Below are 20,562 nucleotides of genomic sequence, written 5' to 3' on the forward strand. Positions count from 1 at the left end.
ATCAGACATAATCAAGCTCACCTGTGTGGAGGGAAACCGAGGTGAGGAAGAGGAAAGGGTGGAGGAAGAGGAGGAGTAGGAGGAAGAGGAGAGGGCAGGTACATCAGGCCGCACAGCAGACGTTAGAATCAACTGCCAGATGGCAAGAGCAGAAAAAAGAGAGAAACGCAAGACAGAAAGAAAAAGAGAGAAGGTAAAAAAGATAAAAGAAAAAGTCCCAGAGGTGCAGAATAGAAGGCTGTCATTTCCTGCCTGTTGTGCTGTTGCTGTGTAGGTGTGATGGTGAACTTCACAGCACAGTGAAGAGCTTTTGATGTGGTCGAGTAAAATCTGTCCTCATCAGAGACATGCAAACATGCACCCTGTGCAGACCTCTAGACACTAACCCTCCGCTTGTTTAAGCCAATAGGCCTTCTGGTCACACTAGACCATGTGCTGAGCGGAAATACAACCTGCAGACATCATTATGTGTGCACAGCACACACACCACCGGTCAAAAGCTCGAAACTGTGTTTTTTTAAATGTTTTTGGAAATCTGTTACGCTCACCAAGTAATTTTTTTTATTTAAAATACAGTAAAAACAGTCATATTCTAAAATATTATTAACTGTTTTAATAAATTTTAAAATGTAATTTATTCCGAAGCTCTATTTTCAGCATCATTACTCCAGTTTTCTATGTCACATGATCCTTCAGAAAAATCATTCCAATCTGCTTATTTGCTGCTCAAAAAACATTTATTTTTATTATCAGAAATGTTTTCTTTTAAATTGCAGTAACCTTTTCAATTTTTTCTGTATTTTTATCAAATAAAATCCAGTCTTACTGAGCATGTGAGATTTCTGTCAGAAAACGGTACGACACTTTATGCTGATAAAAGCTTTAAATATAACATTATCAAGGACTGTGAGTAAACAGTGCAGTGGGTCACAGGACACCCTCCATATCTGTGTTCACTAAGAGTTGAGAAACCAGCAAAGTTTCCATTTGAGTGTGAAAGGGGGCAAGGCTTCTGTTGCATTGTGGGTGAAACTGTTAAAGTGCATGTGAGGAACTGAAATTGCAATGATGAAGAGTTTAAAAATGCTGCAGAACAGGACATGATGACACAGGTTATCTCACCATCTGGGCCCTCAGAAGCATCTGAGTCTGACTTGTACTCGGGCTCTTCCCCAGAAGCAGCGCTTGAGGGGAGATTTTGCGGGCGGCCGTACCAGTGTTCGGATTCTGATTTCCTCTTACAAGAGGTGTTGATCCAGGAGTGTTGGGCAGAGAAACCTGAGAGACATTGAACAATAAATGTCATGATAGCACCAATAAAATCAATAATTTTTCTTCTATGTTGTTGCACACACACACCGTTTTAGCGCTCTGCTGCGACGATGAAGCTTGGCTGACTCTCTCACTTGGTGAAAAAGAAGGGGCCAGTCGGTCCCCAGACAAATTGACCTGGAGAAGGAGATGGTGAATTAGTGGTTAATTTTATTCTAAAAGATAATATTAACAATAGTATGCAATCAAAATGTTAAATTAGTTTACATACTTGCTTGTATCGGTCTTTTAAAATAAATGAATGAATACGGTACATTCCACAGAGAAATGTAATGATGCTAAACGTATTTAATTCATCTTACACAGTTATTGTAAGTGTTGACAGCACAAATACTTTGAATGTGAACACTTTCAAAGGGCAGAAATGATACACAAAACTGAACACATACCTGCACCACTTTTCTGTTAGTGGGGGTGGGTTGATTGTGGAAGGTGGTTACAGTTGTGAGCGCAGGAGGAGTTTTTGGGGTGCCATTGGCCTGATGGGAAGGGTTCACCGCTGTGGTGGTCGTGGTGTTAACTGTGCTCTTTGCAGGTTCTGCTTTAGTTTGGGGCTCCTTGTCCATTGTTCCACAAATTCTGGACACAAGAAACTGAAATACGGTAAATATGTAAGTGTACTTAAACTCTACTTCAAGTCAAAATATCGACCTTGAAGTTGAAATTCCACTTCCCAGAGCAACTGATTATAGTAAACTATAGATATCCTAAAGAACTCTTTATATATATATATATATATATATATATATATATATATATATATATATATATTTCCAACAGTTTTCTTGTATTTGCTTAGAGGGCCTGTCTTCTAATAAATGAAATTAAATGAAGAATGTGCCTGTTGTGGAAACTGACAACATTGCAGAAAGGTCTTCTGAATTCCATTAATCAGTGACAGGAGAGATCAATTATAATTATGTTTTAATAAGTGCATTTGAATGCATAGTATTCATAACAAATAAAAATCTATTCGCATACATAACTTTTATCTCTATAGGCCTACATTCAAATATGGTGAATGTGATTTCACCAAGTGCAACATGTTCCTTGATCAACATTCCATTCAACCAATCAGAATCAAGGGATAAGTTAACAGGAAATGTCAATTTTAGCCTTACAACCAGAGTTTGGATCTTCTATACCCTTGTTATTTAACCATATTTCCCTCTGATTTTAGGGATAAATTATGGGTAGGGTTAGGTTTAGGGGTAGGTATATGTCTACATTTTTTGGACAATAATGTTGATCCAGGACAAACAAAAGATGTTGATCCAGGAACATGTCTTGTCAAAATCACAGATCCTAAAAATATACCTACACTATATAAAGAAAGTGGCCTTTCTTAAATGACTTTTAAGCATGATATGAAAAAATTTATAAATGACCACACTAAATAAATTATTAAAGCAGCATTTACATTTTATGTGATTTGTTTTAGGTGCAGTAACTAAGTTGATTCTGTTCAGTAGACTAACTTTAAAACAGGAGTTGCACATGAGTGAAAATCTTACACTTTTCAGTTCTAGCTAAATTGCTATGAGGAACTAAAGTTCCGATTCAATACAATCAGCAGAACATAGGAATATCAACTGTGTTTAATTATATTTTTAGTAGAATTTAAATAGATTATATTCTATATGAATATATATATATATATATATATATATATATATATATATATATATATATATATATATATATATATATATATGTGTGTGTGCTATTATGCTATATATATTATATATGTACAGTATGTACAGTAGAAATGCCACATATGATTTCAACAAACAATGACTGAATTGTGCATTTAAAATTTTGGTTATGTGCAGAAACAAATAACAAAACTCTTTAAAAATGCCTTAAAAATAATTTTAACTAAAAAGAATGTCAAAGTGTTACAGTAACAATCATCAATTGGTAAAAGCAATTGTAAGTTACCTTGCCATATACAGAGAAAATTATATATTTTAAAAGACAATACATGAAAATGTACATTATAACATATAGGAATTGTTATTAAATTATATTAAAAGTATAACATACAGTAAAATACTGTTAAAATGTTTTTTTCCATATGTAAAAAGTGGAAAATTCCTTATAATTAAGGGAAAAGCAGCATTTCAAAGCAAAAAAATCATTTGTGGCATTTTGCATTTTATTAATATATAATAATAATATAACTGGTGTTTCGTGCTTGTGTGGGTAACTGGGCTACTAGCGATAACAGATGCTTTATAGCTCAAATATCTCAAATATGTTGGATATTAACAGTACATCAATAATATTTACAGTTAGGAACTGTAAAATATAATCACCCAACACATCCCGTAATGCCTGTAATATCATCATTTTATTTTTACGGTAAAGTTCTGCCAGTTGTTTATTTTACCGTAAATTTGACCACAAATTTATTAGTGCAATATTATTTTAACTCGCACCAGGCCGCAGCTGAAGAAAAAAGAAAAAGAAAAAGAAAAGAAGCATCTGAGCATTTCTGCTTGAGACAATCTGGCTACAATAATAGCCTAATATAATATTGCGCCATGCACGCACAGCGAAGACGAATAATGCGCTGCCCTTTGTTTCATACGAATCATAGAAATAAAAATCCCGAGTGTAAATGAAGCATCCGTGAAATTATTGAACGTGAAGGTTTTAACCCTCTCTCCGTGCAATAACTGTGAAACCCGAACGACATTAATGGACACATACCAGGAAGCGCCGCGCGCACAGGTGCCAGAATGCCACGCGTGTCAATGTTTATGCGCGAGCCGCAGTCATTTGTGAATAAAAAACCCACGATGATTCCCAAAAACATCCGCGTATTTGTCAGAACATTTCGTTGGCCTATGACGGAGTGGAAGAAATTGCAATAAAAACAAATGCACAGGTCTTACAAAAAGCCCACTGAATGCGATTGTGCCTTGTGGAGTCGGTGCATCGACGTTATGCTCATTCCGCGGGTCATTATTTTGGTCATATATTGAAAATGGGCGTGTGTTCGTGCAGTGACAGCTAGAGCCCTCTGTTCGTCCCCGAAGACCTGCACTTCCCTAAATTATGGCACGGCGTGATGCATATAAAAGCATCGAGCACACGAAATGCACACGGCGTAACTTGCTGCGCATCGAAATACACAAAATGAAAGTCAAAAGGGAAAATGATGATGCTCTGTGCGCGAGCGTGCGCTCCTCCCTTTGCAACCGAGCCGGTCGCGGACCTTGCCTAAACATCCTTCTTTTGACGACTGATTAATGAGCGTTCAAGATAATCCTACCTGTCCGAAGTCAACGGGGTAGTTCTCCCATCACACACTGACCGTTACAGCGACTGCTACAATCCCGTCATGTCCTAATGCGTCAAAGGTAAAAGTAGAGAGCGATAGAAATTCATCAGGGCGGTGAATGTTACAGCACCGCTTACAGTGTAGGAGGACCGTACACGCTTCTGTCATTGAAAAATACGAGCAAATGTACCTATACACTTTGCAGCAGATAAAACATGCTTGTATCTGTGCACTTATAACCCGAAACTGACTCCATATATTATAAATAGCTGCTTTGGCCAATAATTATTGATTAGCCTAGGCTATCTTTTATTTTCCTCCTTCAAAATGGTTATAGATTTCCATATTTTGGCCCTGTAAAATAGTGTGCTTAATAAAAGCTAACTTTAGTTTAGAAATGTAATAGCGCAACACCTGTTATAGGCTACATTTAATTGAGTTTAGAATAGCGAGACCAACCACAACAGACTTCACCGCAAAAAAATACAAAATGCATTTTAAATATGTAAAAAAATATAAGTAAAATATATAACATAATTAATGCACCTTTATATTATTATTGTTAATTAGTAGTAGCTAGTAGGGCTGGTAGTTGTTGAAGGACCGGTTACTATGGTTTAGCGTGAGGTCACCAGTGTGTCCTGCGCGCTCAGTAATCGGATCAGACACGCGGTTGCGCTGTTTCCGGCTGTCCACAAAACTTCACACGCACGGTCTTATACTTTCTCTTATGTGAGACACCGATTTTTTATTTTTTTATTTATTAAAATATCTCCTTTATATCACTGGAAAAAAATCGGTGCGTTAAACTAATCTCGGTTTATCAAAGGACATTTGAACATAAACGGTGAGAGCAGGTGAGAGCTCGAATGCCTCAATATGCCGGACACAAGACTTATAAAGCCGAAACCTGTTGCAACGAAACCTAAGCATGTGAACAAGAAAGCCAGTACAGCTGAAACCACACCTGCAGTCAGAACCAGAGATCTTGGTCACCGCAAAAACAGGGCATCAAGTTGCCCAGGATGCAACCGTGACACCGAATACAACCCTAAAGCAACGGAGAGAAGCAATAAAGCAATAAAGGCGAAACCGACCGTGACTTCAACGAGGTCAAAACCTGCGAAATATGCACCGAAGGAACAACCAATGCCAAAAACATATTCGCATGCGCTTTCTGAAATCCACAGGTAGGACAGTGCCAGTGGAAACATATGGTGGATCAGGTCTTAATCCAAGCTTCAGCAGCAGCCTAAATTGTGTAGCTGCCATAGAATCCATTAGAGCTTGTTTTGTTAACTTAAATAATTGCTTTTGATCACTGACACTTTCCTATTTTTTTTGTGACAGTCAAAAGGCATTTACAGTTTTTGCACCAAACCCAAAGAAAAGGCAAGATATTCAACAAAGTAGGTATATTGTGATGCAGCATCTCACACCGATTTCTTTTTCTTTCTTTTGCTGAATGGGTGCTTCTTCAATAAGGGGAAAATTTCGAACTCGAAGGATGATTTAATTAATTAATTTATTTTACAAATTGTATTTTTAAATAACACATAACCTGTCTCCAGTTATGCTGTTTGGCCAATTACGCCAAAAACTGTCGTCAATGGAGGTGACAAAAGCACATATTAAATCACCCATTAAACTGAATGCATTTTATATTTATGTGCATAATTAAATATGTGATATTTCCTGTTTTAAGTTTAAAAGAAAGTTACAGAAGGTTAAGCAAGCAGTCATTGCTCACTGACTGAATTATTTGCTGTTTAACAGAAGCAGAAGCAGAACTGGCAGCTCTGGAGGATCTGCGCTTGAGTCGGGCCATGGGTTACATTTCCATATCTCCTAGTACTGTGGGTGAGTCATTCAACCAACCATGCCAGAAAACAAATATGAGAAGCCCAGAGCATGCTTGATAGGAATCAAATAAAACGCATTTGTGTTGTGACCACTAGGAGGAGTTAAAGTTCCTTGAATATATTGATAGGTCTAAAATTAGTGAATTTGGAAAACAGATAAATAGTTTACATTATCCTGGGTCACCACATTTGACACAGTCACTTGTTTCTACGCGTGTTCTTCAAATAGAATACATCAATATTGTCTGGTTTAACCATGTCTGCTATTTTCCCAGGTGGGTGCTTAACTCTGGAGGAGGTCAGGGCAAAACAACAAAAAGAAATGCAAATCAAGAAAAGACAAAAGCAGGTAAGACCAAATTGATCAGCATTGAACCAGAACTTCTCCATATGTAATAAGCACAGTGATCTGATAAATGTCTTTTTCCCCTTCAGGTTAAAAATGTGTTTTAGAAACTTCTAGTTGTGGAAAATAATGGTTAGAATGCTGCCGACAACAGATGAACATTATATTTATATAGTTTGCTTTTTAATTTAAAAGTGCAGCTAATCTCCATCGACTTCCTGATGTGACCTTATGTTCTAAATCTATATTCATTAAGTTTTTGTGAAATGTATGACTTATTTTTCTGGTTTGTTCTGGTCTGGGTTATGTGTGAGATGTGATTTAAATGCAAATTCTCCCCATTAGACAGTAGACTGAAAATAGGTTGTATATTGAAATCAAATAATCATTTTCAGAATATAATGACAGTGTGTTTGTTATATTCAGTGCATGTAAATGTTTTGAAATCAGTGTAAAATTATTTTTCTTTCTTTTAAAATTTTAAGTGACAATAATACATTATGTTATTACAATTGCAAAGCATGTGTAGTAATTCATCTTATTTAAGTCTATTATTTCATGCAAAGGTCCTCCTGCTGATCTGTTTTTCCTCTGTTTCTTAGCAACAAGGATTTTTCTCTCTTTGTTTTGTCCAATGTGTACATTCTGGTAGCTGTCTGCTTTGAAGGCTCCAAAAATGTGAACCAGGGTCCTGTTGCCAGGCAAGAGGAGAGTGAAAACATAATGAAAGGTAGATGATAGGTGAGGGCAATTAAATTAATAAAATAAATGATTAAATCAGACATTATGGAGCTCCACTTTTCCTTGGCAACTTAAAGGAATAGTTCATTCAGAAATTAAAAGAATAATAGAAATTAAAAAAAAAATGCTGAAAATGTACATCCAAGATTACATTACATTACTTGCTCATCAATGTATCAGTGAATGGGTGCTGTCAAAATGAGAGTCCAAACAGCATTACAATAATCCACAAATAATCCACAAGCAAAAAATAAAATAAAAAATCTTTTGACTGAAAATTTTTCTTTAGCCAAATCCCATTCCACAGCCATACCTGTCACATTCCTTCTGATCAATGATAAAAAATTCTGATATGAGGTGACATTTGACTCACAATTTGACTTTCTTTTTACCTTTGTAATGGCATAATTCAAAAATGTATCTTTATAAGCTTTTTAAAATTTCTATTTTAAAAAATAGCCTAATAAGAAGTAGAATAAGAAAAATAAGTTACCAATTATATGAAATTAGTATTAATAAAAAAACTAATTTGTACTAGAGAGGGTGCACAGAAGAACACAAAAAGTGGCTTGTACGAAGGCTACATTTTCAAAAGTTTAATGAGGCTCAGACGTGGCATGAGTACAATTAAATTCATACATTTATGTGGAGATTAATGTTTTACATATAAAATTTTGAATACAGAAATATTAAATGATTTAAATGACTGAAATTATATGCTAAAATTGAAACTAAATCCGGCTGCAGGCAGCGGCAACTCACTGATTTTATCACTGAATCATTCATTCGATTGATTCGTTCGAACAGCTGATTCTTTCAGGAATGAAGCAAGTGACTCATTTTGTGAATGGATAATCATGAATCACTGACTCAATAGATTCGTTCAAAATCGTACTTTCATTTAATCAATGAAACTCGTGTTTGCTTTTAGAGATGCAAAGGCTGAGCTGTTACTAAGTAATAGAGCAAAATCAGTACTTGTTCATTGAACTGTAGTATTAAGTCGATATCACATTTGGAAAACTCCCTTAATAACTATTAAAAGCTGTCACTGTCACTTTCCTTATCACGATCTGCGGGAGCACAGAAAATGAGAGGACATGAGTGAGTTCTCAAGACTCTGACTGTGGATGATGCGAACATCTATATGTTGTCACTGAAGCTGAAACCGTGGTGGGGATGATTTTTGGTGCTCCGGCAGAACAACAACGACAACAATGCGCTACATGTTTATTTTCCCCTAGTTTTTTTTTTTTTTTATCAGTTGACAGAAATCCGTGGTAGATTCACTGCAATTAACGGAAATCTGTAGTAGAGACGGAGAACTATAATACCTGCACATGACTCAAATCCTTCAGTTAATGTCTTGTGAAGTGAAAAGCAGTATGTTTGTAATAAACAAATGAGTCATTTAGGCGTTTTAATCTCATCACTTCTGGGTAAAATACCACTCCACAACCCATAATAACACCTCCTCCAAATGAAAGAGGATTCATCGTTGAGCAAGTGATGTAATGCTGAATTTCTCCAAATCTGTTCCACTGAAGAAACAAACTCATCTACATCTCGAATGGCTTGAGGGTGCGAACATTTTTGGGTGAACTATTCCTTTAATCTAGTACTAGGTCTCAGTCCCTTCTTCAGTCATCTGTTGCCGCAGTTTTTCACCTACTCTCACTCTAAAGATACAGTGTGTCAGTGATGTTGATTTTAGGTCACATTTAATAACTTGAGTTTGCACTGCACATAATACATAAACCTTGACTGTATCGCTTTAAGGTTCACAAAGATATTAAAAATATTTCTCTTGGGTCTCTTTCTGGATGAGTTGAATCACTTGTTTTGCCTCCAGGTCACTTGACCTACTGCTTTTCAAACCTTTGCAATTTTCATATTCAATTTAAAAACATCTGAGAAACTGTTGTTGTTTATTGCCATGCATTGAAACTCTCTTAAACGGTTTCTCTGAGAGTCTGGAAGTAATGAAAAGTAAAAGGCAAAGGCCCCGAAAGGACATTAAATTAGTCTCAGACAGAACAAAAACAAACACAAAACAGGAAAACATTCACAGTTGGCCAACCAGTGTTACATATATTTTCGTAATGGCCTTTAAATATCTTTAAATTGTATTTTTGCTTAAATAAAAGAGATTTAGTTAAGGGATATCATTGTTTTATGCTTAGGCTACATTCTTTCTTTCTACCACACAGCTGTACAAAAGTCTAACCATCAGGGTGTTTCCTCTGAATTGAGTAATCCAGGCATAGGTCAGGGTGTGAACAACATGTTAGCAGCTAAACTATAGAAATGCAAACCTCGACACAAATGAAAGTCAAATTAGAGCCATTTGCCTTATGCTAATGTTCACATGGAAAAGGACACAAAGAAGAAAGAGAATGCAAATTGATGTCTGAAAGTATCATTACACATTTTTTTTAACAGAAAGTAAATAAATATTCTTGCTCACAAAATATTGCATGGTTAGTGAGGCAACTACATTCATTAAAGCTATCAATGTTTACATTTACTTAATTCCAGCTGGACAATGCAAAGCACTATGGCATAATTCCCCAATACACTTAAAAACACATGATTTACATAAACAAAGCCAAAGGATGAATAAGCAAGTTAAGCTGTGTTAGTCACAGTAATGTGATGCTGAAAGACAGGATTGAACTATATAGATAATACTAGCTGCAGTATGTGGACGTGACTGATAAAAATATATATTGGCAATCCGGTAAATTATTAAGAATAAGTGCCAAAAAAAAAAAGAGAAAATCACACAAGGATACGAGGGTTAGTTATCATACAGGAAAGCTGTCACAAAGGCTATCTTAGTAATTAGAAGGTTTATAGACAAAGGTCCAATTTAGTTAAAAACTAAGTGTAAAAATAGTTTAAAATATGAGAATTGTGTTTTCCAAATTAACATTTAAGTAGCATAATACTATATTCTTGGGTATACATTCAAGCAAAAGTATACTATTCAATTTACACCTAAAATGTAGCTACTATTTCTAATAGTAATTATTATTTTTGTAAATAAATGTTAACATTTTTATAAGGTGGGACTCTAATAGTCCCCTATTGGTGTTTGTTTTTTTTTCATTTTAAAATGTCTTGATACATTTGAAGCATTTAATTATTTTTTGCTCAGTTAGCCTGTATTTATGAAACAACAATATAAACAATAAAAAAAAATCAGTTTTATAAATGTCTGCACAAAGACACACCTTTACCATGGTTCACAATAATTCGTGTATGTTAACCGCACATAAACCCTTGCTAGTAAGACAGACTTCCTACTCTTGCTACGGTTGCTACGGCTGTGCTCGGTAGAAGCGATCGAATGGCAATCAACGATTGGACAGTTGAAAAGTCATTCAGAGAGCTCCCCCAATCAGTGATTGGTTTAAAGGCGGAACTTATAGGAATGCGGGTAACGCCCCCAGATCGCGAGACAGACTTCCTCCGCTAAATCACGCCGTCTAGCCGTGGCACCCGTCGGGTGACGTAGGTTGTTGGGTTGTGGATTGACGTCTAGTCTATCAGCATGAAGTCCGCTCCAGTGTTATCGGTGTCAGGGCGACGGGCGCGCGCTCTGCTGTGAACTCCGACACGGAATCCCGTGGTGTACTGTAAAATACGATTATTTCCTTATATTCTCGGTCAAAACAACGATTTAAAGGTAAGCGTTGAATGCATGTTGTTTTTCGGTTTACTTTCTCTATAACGAAAGCACGTATTTTCAATATTTAATATTTCAGTATATTACATGATCATTCATATATTAATTTCCTCACATGATTCCCTGCCGTGTCTTTAAGGTTACATGAAATGTCTTTAGCGTATAAAATCTTAGAGGATTATTTTCGACTGTTTCAGTTTAAATTTACATGAGATATTTTCTAAGATTGACATACGCTATTTGATAATCGACAGTAATCGGCTACGGTTGTAGTTTATTTCCTTCAAGTGCTGTTAGAAAAATGTTCAATGTAGGCTGTTTTTTCATCATCGCGGTGATCATATTTCACACCAGCAGGACCTAAACATTTTCATCACCATTAAATCTACAGAATCCCACGTTTTTTCCCCCCGTAATGAAATCTTCTCGACGGGTGCCTTCACAGTTTGTTGTGAAATGTGAAAGTGGCATAGGTGTGGGAACATATGGGGGGTAGTCCCGCAGAGGTCTCTGGCACGAGTGAATGTCATTACCAAGGCATTTGGGGGGATGGGCGGAGCTTTGTGAAGAGGGCGGGGCCTCTCGCTGTCAGGGGGTGTAAGAATAGACATATATACGTATATTATGTCTATGGGTGTAAGTCTGATACATACGGTCACACGACTAAGTAGATTGCGCTATCATTGACAAGACTCATACTATTAACCCTTCCTTGAAACGAGTTTAGGCTCTTTATAATTATTTAAAATAAACTGTTTTGTGAATGACATGGGAAATGTCCACCCCAGTGCACTTTCTATTCATATTTTCTTATTTTACATTTTATGTTTTCATTTTAATTTTAGTAAAGGGTTTAGCAATTTTGTTTTGTACATATATAATTAATGTTTATTTCTTTTTATTTTAGTTCATCAGGAAAAATTAGAAAGGTTGCTTTGTCAACTAGCTGAGATAGAAAGTTTAATATATTATTTTTAATTTAATTTAATTTTAGTTCATGTTTATTTTATTTCAAGTAGTATATAATAAATATATTAATATATATTTATTTATTAACATTTATTTTAAGATACAGAAATGTTTTAATGGTCTCTTAGTTTTAGTAAACTATAATATCCTTGGTTCACATTTTATGTTAATGCAGAAATTCAAGTTTATGCCATGTCTGTGATTCAAAAAATAAATTTTACAAAATAAATATTATATTATTAAATAAATATTTACATATTATGCAATATTTTTATATGAGATCAAAGTAATGTATTATATTTGACCGTTTTAGTTTATACATTTTTGTTTTTTAAATATTTCTTTATCTTATAACAATTCATTTAAAAAAAAATTCATAAAGGAGCCTGATTAAGTTTACTATTCAATAGTACTATTAAGTACTATTACTATTAATTTACTATATATTATGTTTTTTTTTTTTTTATCATTAGTAATCTGTGATGCTTGTTTTGATTTCTCAGCCATCTGGGACGTGTTGAAGACCTACTATGATCCACATATAAAAAGCACTGCATTCCTGACACTTCCTCTGTGTATCTTCTGGTTCCCGAAGACAGCTTAGCGATATCCATAAAAGCATTATGGCGACTACCGAGAACAAGCGCCAAGACCTCCCCAAGGAACAGGCACTTCTTAAAATGCCATTAAAGAGGTTGTTGCAAGACAAAGCCGTGGACAGCACACCCATGAAGAAACGTGTGATGGCTGCTCTCAATTTATCCTGCAAAAAGATCCCAGAAACCTCTCTCGGTTATCAGGCCTCGAAGGCAACGAACAAGATGGAGGCCAATCCGGATCTGAGTCCTGGTTTGAAGCACACTCTAGCGCAGTTCTCTCTGAGCAGCCAGTGTTCCCTCGGTGGCCCGGCAGCGTTCACTGGTCATCATGGTCAGTATAAGATAGCGCCCCCTCTGGCCCAGGGAGGTATGGCAGGGGGACCCGTTCTAGTTCCTCCTGACAGCTCGACGGACCTTGTCCTCTGCTGTCTGGAGGGCGAATCCATCTCCTGCTTCTCTGTAGGAGGCGAACTGCGTCTTTGTCTGCCGCAGCTGCTCAACACCGTCCTGCGGGAATTCTCGTTGCAACAGATCAACTCTGTGTGTGACCAGCTGTATTTGTTCTGTTCCCGCTGCGATGCCACACAGTTACACATCCTCAAAACACTGGGCATCCTTCCTCCAGGGACTCCATCCTGCGGCCTCATCACGCTGACCGATGCCCAGCGTCTCTGCAACACCCTGCTGCATCCGGGTGAGGAACCCTCTCGTGATTCACACAAAGGGCATGGTGATAGAGAGGAGGAAGAGAAAGATGGCGAAGAATCTGGGGGATTTTGGGTGGAACACCAGTGTCTGGGCAAGTGTCAAGGCCTGTTTGTACCCCAGCTTTACTCCAGCCCGGATGCGCACTGTATCCGCTGTTCCCAATGCCGGATGCTCTTCTGCCCGGAGCGCTTTGTCATGCACTCCCACCGACAGCCAGACAAACGCACATGTCATTGGGGCTTCGATTCAGCCAAGTGGGCCTGCTATCTGCAGCTGGCACAGAGACATCTGGGAACAGCAGATGAAGAAAAGCTAAATAAATCTCTGGAGGATATGAAGGCGAAGTTCCAGCAAGAGAAGAGGCAGCCACATGTGGTAATTATCTCTTATTTGCAATCTATATTCATTTAGAAATCAGATTTTTTTTTTTACATTATTAAATATAAGATGATTTCTTAATCGTTATAATAAGTAAGAAAGGTAAGTAGTAAATGTAACAGCGCGGAAAAGATTTATAGGTTACAGTTTTTTATTTTTTGTTGTGAAATACAAAGAAAAAAAAAACAAGTGTGAAATTTAGGAAAAAAGGGGCAGGGTGGAATATATGCATATATGTTTATTTTTCCTTTTTCTTAAGTTCTTAATAAATTTAAATGTAAAAAAAAAAAAAGAAAAAAAAAGCTTAGTTTATTTAAATAAAACAAAAGATTAGATAGATAGATCGATAGACTGACAGACAGACAGAAAGAAAGATACATAGATAGATAGATCAACCGATATGCAAGTTATTGTGGCTAAAGCATTTGCAGCCGAGAAAGCTTGAAAGACCATATTTGTCCAAGTCCCAAAATTTAAGAAATATTTTGAGTGGAAAGTAAACAGCAAATCTAATGTTGGGTCAGCTGAATCCAGCTCTCATGCTGCACCAGATGTTTCCCTCTGAAGGAAATGGATGAATGCGGTCAGAGCAGGTCACTAGACTCTCAAACTCCTTTCACAAACAGCAGGAGCCACGGCAACAGGGAAGAGAAACAGAGAGAGGAGAGTGGGTGGGAGGGAGGGAGAAAAGAGAAGAAAAAACTGTTGAGGGAAAAAAGAGTGAAAGAGATCGAGAAAGGGAGTGAAAGAGAATGGTTGGGACATTCTGTTACATGCAGAGTATTGCTCCCCCTTTACTGGCCCAGCTCTCACCCTGCAGGACCTCCATCCCCAGCCAATCAGAGAGCGAACCCCTGGCCCCAGCCTCCCTCTCAGCCAATCAAATCGTAGCACATTCAGTAAATTCCTATTTCTTTATAATGCTTAGCCAGAGACTCAACAACATCCCCAGCAACTGCTGTTCTCAGACAGACCCATTTTCCCAGATACAGACTAGACTTTCTGTTTACATTTAATATATAATACTGATACTTATTAGATTTAATATACCTCTAGAGAAAATAGAAAAGTGCAATAAAATAAAATGTGTCTGTCTAGCAAACAAAATTAATTTTAGTTTGGTGTCTATCTATCTATCTATCTATCTATCTATCTATCTATCTATCTATCTATCTATCTATCTATCTATCTATCTATCTATCTATCTATCTATCTATCTATCTATCTATCTATCTATCTATCTATCTATCTATCTATCTATCTTTCTGTTCATGTCAATGACAATGTTAAGGCCAAGGCAGGAAGACTAACTGATTTTTGACTATAATTGAACCTTATAGTCAAATCTGGTGCATTTGAGCTGTTTTACAAGGTCACAAATGAATCATGTCATTGAAGTGCATTAAGAGTGACCATCGTGCTCATGTCACTTTGTAAATAGCGTAGATTAGAGTCCTCGTGCCATGAGCGCCACGTGACGGCCCCCAGACAGCTCACCCTTCCCCCAACCAGAGGCGTCTGGAGCTCTCGCACATGACTTCACATGTAAATGTATGAAAGAGTGTGTGTGTTTTTTTAATAAACCTGTATTGCTTGTTTTGTTTCTAAGGACACACACCAAACCGTTCATACCACTGGTATACAGTTTCAAACGTATGCTTACAAAGGCATTATTTCCATAGGAGAACCACGTATCGAGTGAACAGTTTCAGGGCCGTGCTTCATAACCACAGCGGAGGGACTTTTGAGTACACGTGTGAATTGTTACATTATGAACATAAAGGAAATTTTTGTCTCTTCATTGTGTGGGTGTGTAGTTTATATTTTTTTAAAGGTCCACATGCTCTAAGCGTGCATGTGGTGTGCAAGCTGGTTGCTGAGGCTTTATGACAGATCAGATGGCCTATTTACATTAAAGCGGCTTACGTTACCGGCTGTTGATGGGAGAAAGGTCCATATTTCCTTCAGTATTCAGATTCAAGTTTCTGTCCTATATTAGGGAGTGCAACATTACCACACGGCCTGTAAAACATTTCAGAATGAGAGAGTTAATCCAGGATGAGCTTTCACAATGATATAAAGTCTTATTTAAATATTTCTAGACCTGGCTTGTCTATTGGAATAGAATTAATCATAAGAACTAAATGTGTGTGTGCAGAAGTGACACAGTTCATACTGGTGTGATTTAAGAGGCTGCTTCAGCCAGTAAAGGGATTTAATCAATGTTCACTAAGTGAGAATACTCAATGTGACTTCTAATACGTTAAGATAAATCTGCATTAACATACAATGGGTTAATCAATATCTTTTTGTTAGTGAAACCAGGCTAACAAGTTCTTTTTATCTCTCTCTTTCAGGAAATATCTTCACCGGCTTTTGTGTTCGACTCACATTTGCTTGCCAGTCTTAAGGAGGACCCTGGTGATGTTGACTTGATGTGGCAAAGGTTCAGTTCATTCGCAAATATCATATAATATATATCAGATATATATCACAGCACAAAGAAAAAGATTTATTTTGGAATTATTTTACACTATTCATTACTGTAAAACAATGAATTAGTGCAATTCAGTGGATGTTGCACTTTTTGAGTTTATTTGTCATTTTCATTGTTCTCTGTAATCATTCTCATGACCTAAAAAAAATCAAAATACAATTCAATAAAATGAATGTAAATGACCTAAAAATTTGGTGACTCATTTCCTCATAATTATCAAAATAATAAAAATAAATTAAATTGTAAATAAATTCAAATGCTATGGTTTGAATTAAACTTTTTACAAAGAGATAATAAAGAATGATTAAATAAATACATAATTGCTATAATAATATAAATATTGTACAATTTGTGGTAATATGCTTAATTGTGATGAAAATAATTTAATCAATCTTAATTATGCTTAAATAGGCATTGCTGTCTGTAAAATATAATTTTGTATATATTTTTTTCAGTTGATTTTGAGGTGAAATCTGATCTGGACTTTTTAGAAGCAGTGTTATTTTAGCATGAGATGAGCTAATTATAGTTTTTGTTTATATTTTGAATTAGATTTTATTTGTATATTTTATTTACATTTTTATTTTAGGTAAAGCTTTATAGTAATTTAGATTTTGTCATTTTTAATTTTACTGCAATAACTCTGCCGTTGGAAGTAGTTTTAGTACAAAACAGCAAGTAACTTCTCTTATTGTTTTCCTCCCCAGCTGGTACCAGTACATGCCTGACAAGCTGGAAGGTAATTGCTTGGCACAACACGCTGGGTATGTGCCTGGGAAGGAAATGGGGTCTCCAGGAACAGAGACGCTCAGTGATAGTCAGGATGAAAAGAATCAGGAAGCACATGACACTGACCCAAAGACCCCCACCTATGCAGGTTTGTTTGCTTCCACCACAAGTCACATTGCATAAAGGAACGTACATGTTCTTAATGAGAGATCTAACTGACACAGGGCAAGAAAAACATGGCCAGTCAAATTATGAAAGTCCAGACGAATGGCAGAAAGTAGATCCGGCAGCTTATAAGCGGATGGGTGGTGTGACTGTGGAGCACAGTAAGGATGGCGTGGTGATGGAGCTTCTTCAGATGTACAGCGCGCAACACGACAAACTTCAGTCAACACTACGCAGACAGAAGCAGCTTGAAAAGGTTTTTACACCGACTAGATTACATTACAGCACACTTAATGTCTGTTTTTAGCACCTCCAGAAGGTGTGTGTGAGTATCTTATGACTCTTTCTCACTCTGGTACTTGTGAACAGGAGCTGCAGGCTCTCCGTCAAGGTGAAGCCACAGACCGCTGTGACCTACACGGGGAGCTGGAGGCGGTTCAGACTGAACACGCTCAGAGGCTCGGTGAAGTCCAGCAGGAACAGAGAAAGTTAAAGTCGCGACTTGAGCAGCTGAGGCAGCAAGGCTGCAGATGCAAAGAGCTGGCTACTGAGTCACACCAGGAAACTATCTATGCCAAACAGGTACCGACCAATCACAGACATCCACACAAGTCCTTATCAGGTTCATAATTTCTTTTGTCATATTTTCTTTTCATACAATTTTTTAGGATAAAATAGAATTTCAAAGTTTAATTTGAATTGTAAAGAAGCCTCTTATGCTCACCAAGGCTGCATTTGTTTTTGGATAAAAACAGTAATACTGTGATATATTATTATTTAAAATAGCAGTTTTTCTATTTTTAATATATTTTAAAATTGTAATTTATTCCTGTGATGGCAAAGCTGAATTTTCAGCATCATTACTCCAGGCTTTAGTGCCACATGATCCTTCAGAAATCATTCAAATATTCTGATTTGGTGCTTAAGAAACATTTCTTCTTATCAATGCTGAAAACAATTGTGCTGCTTAATATTTTTGTGGAAGTCTTGATATATATATATATATATATACTTTTTTTCACGATTCTTTAATTCTCTAAAAGTTCAAGGGAACGCCATTTTTTAAAGATAGAAATCTTTGGTAGAATTGTAAGTAATTTTGAAAAATAATTTCTTAAAATAAAATAAAATAATTATTGACTCCAAATGAATGGTTGGGATAAAAAAACATTTTAAACTTATGTTATTATATAAGTATAAGAATATATAAGTAAGAAAACAGTAATGTTGTGTATTATTATTATTATTTAAAGTAAGTTAAAGTTCAAAGAAATAACATTTATTTGAAATTAAAAGATTATCTATTTAATAATAAAAAATATGTAATGTTTTCTTGCTGAATAAAAGTATTAGTATCGTAAAAAAAAAGAAAAAAATTATATATATATATATATATATATATATATATATATATATATATATATATATTTATATGTTTTTTTTTAAACAGTAAAATATATATTTATATCAACATAAATGAACAAAATATATATTTTCTTTATAAAATATTAGACATTTTGCATCTCAAACCCTATAGTTTAAAGTGCATCATTGCCCACTGGCATCCTGTGTTTAGTTATCAGAGCTGCGTCAGAGGCTGGACCGCGCTGAGGAAGACCGCGAGGAGCTGCAGGAAGAGCTACGCAGAGAGCGAGAAGCCAGAGAGAGGCTGGAGCGAACCATCTCTGAGCTCAAACATCAGATGGGGGAATCTGCCCACCCTGCTTCAATGGACAGTCCCATCTCTTCAGCCTGTAGCGACACACACATGTCCCCGACACCTTAACATTGTCCAACCCGCAATCTGATTACTGTGATCAAGAGTCATTTTGGAATGGTGTCTCCGTTTTGGAATTGGATGCCAAATTAGTTTGTATTGCAGTTCTACGGAACAATTATACAATTCGGGTCGTCCTGAGTAGGTTTGGGTTAATGCTGTGAACCTGTTGAGTAACTATCGAGTTGAACCGGTTTTATTTTGGACATGTGAATAAGAAGTTTTGGTGTTTTGATACAAATTAAGTAGTTAGAAACATTATGCAAACCACTAAACCTGCAAGCGTACAATCAGCACCATCCGTTTTGGGTTATAAGTGCTAGGACTACTGATATCGAATGATTTATTATTATTTTTGTTAAATATTGGAATTGTTTAAAAATGTATATTGAAAACTAATATTTTGTTTCTAAAAATATTTATTGTTTATGGATAAATGTTATGCGAGTAATCTTATGTCAAAGTATACATATTTAACATTCTTTTTGCCATATTTTGTTTGTATTTTATGTAGGTTATGCTCATTATGAATGTACAAAATATATGCATGTGTACTTTCATAAAATATGGATAAATATACTATGTTTACACTGTGGTATAAAGTTCAGAGAATGTTTTCTATGCCATTTACAGTGAATGTTTGCCTCTCTTGATCACCACCAATTTTTTTTCTCTCTCTCATTTCGGGGACTTTTAACACCAAACAGAAAAAGAGAAGAAAATTATAGATTTTAAAAGTGATGTTAAATGTTATAACACTCATTACCACTACATTTACAGTATATGACATGGTTCTTGTACTTTACAGTCTATAAACCGTCTAGATAAACAGGTCTATATGTACTTTGCTCAGAGAAAGATGTGTTATTCTTCTATGTGTGAGAACGAAAATTATGTATTGCTATTGTTTGCTGTAACTGACAATCAGCTTGTTTATCTGTAATAGCTTTTATATCAAACTTTTAACAGTTCAGATGAATTAAATAGTTGCTACCTCATACAAAAACATACAGATATATACATAGAAATGCTATAGGTTGTGTATTTGTGTAAAGAAGTGGATGGATGGAGTAGTCAGTCTGATAAATACCTCTGTGCTGCTGCTATGATATTTCTTAATATGATTTTCTTCCTTTTTATAGTTTCCAGATTACTTAAAGATGCATGTGAGATTGAATAAATATATAATATAAATAAAATACAGATATACTGAGTATTGTCTCCTTACCTTTAAGCCAAACATAATGTTTCAATGATGTTGTCAAGTACAAAATGTTCATTATCATCTTTTATGTGTATCGTATGACATGACACTTTTGTCCTACCTCCACTTGTGATCCAGACACTTTGTATCACCCACCAACTTTTGTATGTCATCTTTCTACATTAATTATGGGAAATTATATATTAATGTGCTGTTGGGGAAAATAATAAAAATGATTATATAAAGCCTAATTATATACAATTACTTGCATTTAC

General features: G+C 35.9%; 3 protein-coding genes across 8 annotated transcripts in view; 2 read left to right on the forward strand and 1 right to left on the reverse strand.

Annotated features, from left to right (window-relative positions):
• LOC128013276 (polyhomeotic-like protein 3) overlaps nt 1–20,562 on the reverse strand; it is a 28,097-nt gene that overhangs the window by 7,232 nt on the left and 303 nt on the right. The window contains exons 2-6 of one of the 6 annotated variants that reach the window (XM_052596158.1): nt 20,409–20,464; nt 1,722–1,925; nt 1,360–1,449; nt 1,123–1,278; nt 22–132 (exon numbers count right to left, since the gene is read on the reverse strand). In XM_052596158.1, coding sequence (XP_052452118.1) covers nt 22–132; nt 1,123–1,278; nt 1,360–1,449; nt 1,722–1,898 — 534 coding nt within the window. In that variant the 5' untranslated portion in view covers nt 1,899–1,925; nt 20,409–20,464. Of the gene's footprint in view, nt 1–21; nt 133–1,122; nt 1,279–1,359; nt 1,450–1,721; nt 1,926–4,232; nt 4,559–4,612; nt 4,757–20,408; nt 20,499–20,562 lie in introns of those variants that run through there. The other 5 variants (XM_052596157.1, XM_052596155.1, XM_052596156.1 and 2 more) reach the window with 5 other exon arrangements.
• zgc:194621 (uncharacterized protein LOC795037 homolog) lies at nt 4,911–9,388 on the forward strand. The gene is made up of 5 exons (XM_052596165.1): nt 4,911–5,811; nt 5,972–6,030; nt 6,398–6,481; nt 6,759–6,832; nt 6,919–9,388. Exons 1-5 carry the CDS (start codon nt 5,501–5,503, stop codon nt 6,934–6,936), a joined length of 546 nt encoding a protein of 181 aa, XP_052452125.1. The 5' UTR covers nt 4,911–5,500; the 3' UTR covers nt 6,937–9,388.
• Nucleotides 11,058–20,548, forward strand: skilb (SKI-like proto-oncogene b). The gene is made up of 7 exons (XM_052596161.1): nt 11,058–11,261; nt 12,734–13,912; nt 16,273–16,361; nt 17,120–17,289; nt 17,366–17,562; nt 17,676–17,888; nt 18,883–20,548. Exons 2-7 carry the CDS (start codon nt 12,854–12,856, stop codon nt 19,090–19,092), a joined length of 1,938 nt encoding a protein of 645 aa, XP_052452121.1. The 5' UTR covers nt 11,058–11,261; nt 12,734–12,853; the 3' UTR covers nt 19,093–20,548.

The sequence above is a fragment of the Carassius gibelio genome, chromosome B24, assembly GCF_023724105.1.
Source record: "Carassius gibelio isolate Cgi1373 ecotype wild population from Czech Republic chromosome B24, carGib1.2-hapl.c, whole genome shotgun sequence".
Lineage (NCBI taxonomy): Eukaryota > Metazoa > Chordata > Actinopteri > Cypriniformes > Cyprinidae > Carassius > Carassius gibelio.

Bases quoted from the DNA above. Each gene is read 5' to 3' on its own strand.
- skilb (XM_052596161.1), top strand. From the start codon at position 12,854: ATGGCGACTACCGAGAACAAGCGCCAAGACCTCCCCAAGGAACAGGCA. The intron at 16,362-17,119 runs GTTCAGTTCATT...TTTCCTCCCCAG, and splicing joins GTTGACTTGATGTGGCAAAG to CTGGTACCAGTACATGCCTG. The intron at 17,889-18,882 runs GTACCGACCAAT...TCCTGTGTTTAG, and splicing joins AAACTATCTATGCCAAACAG to TTATCAGAGCTGCGTCAGAG.
- zgc:194621 (XM_052596165.1), top strand. From the start codon at position 5,501: ATGCCGGACACAAGACTTATAAAGCCGAAACCTGTTGCAACGAAACCT. The intron at 6,031-6,397 runs GTAGGTATATTG...GCTGTTTAACAG, and splicing joins AAGGCAAGATATTCAACAAA to AAGCAGAAGCAGAACTGGCA. The intron at 6,482-6,758 runs GTGAGTCATTCA...CTATTTTCCCAG, and splicing joins CATATCTCCTAGTACTGTGG to GTGGGTGCTTAACTCTGGAG.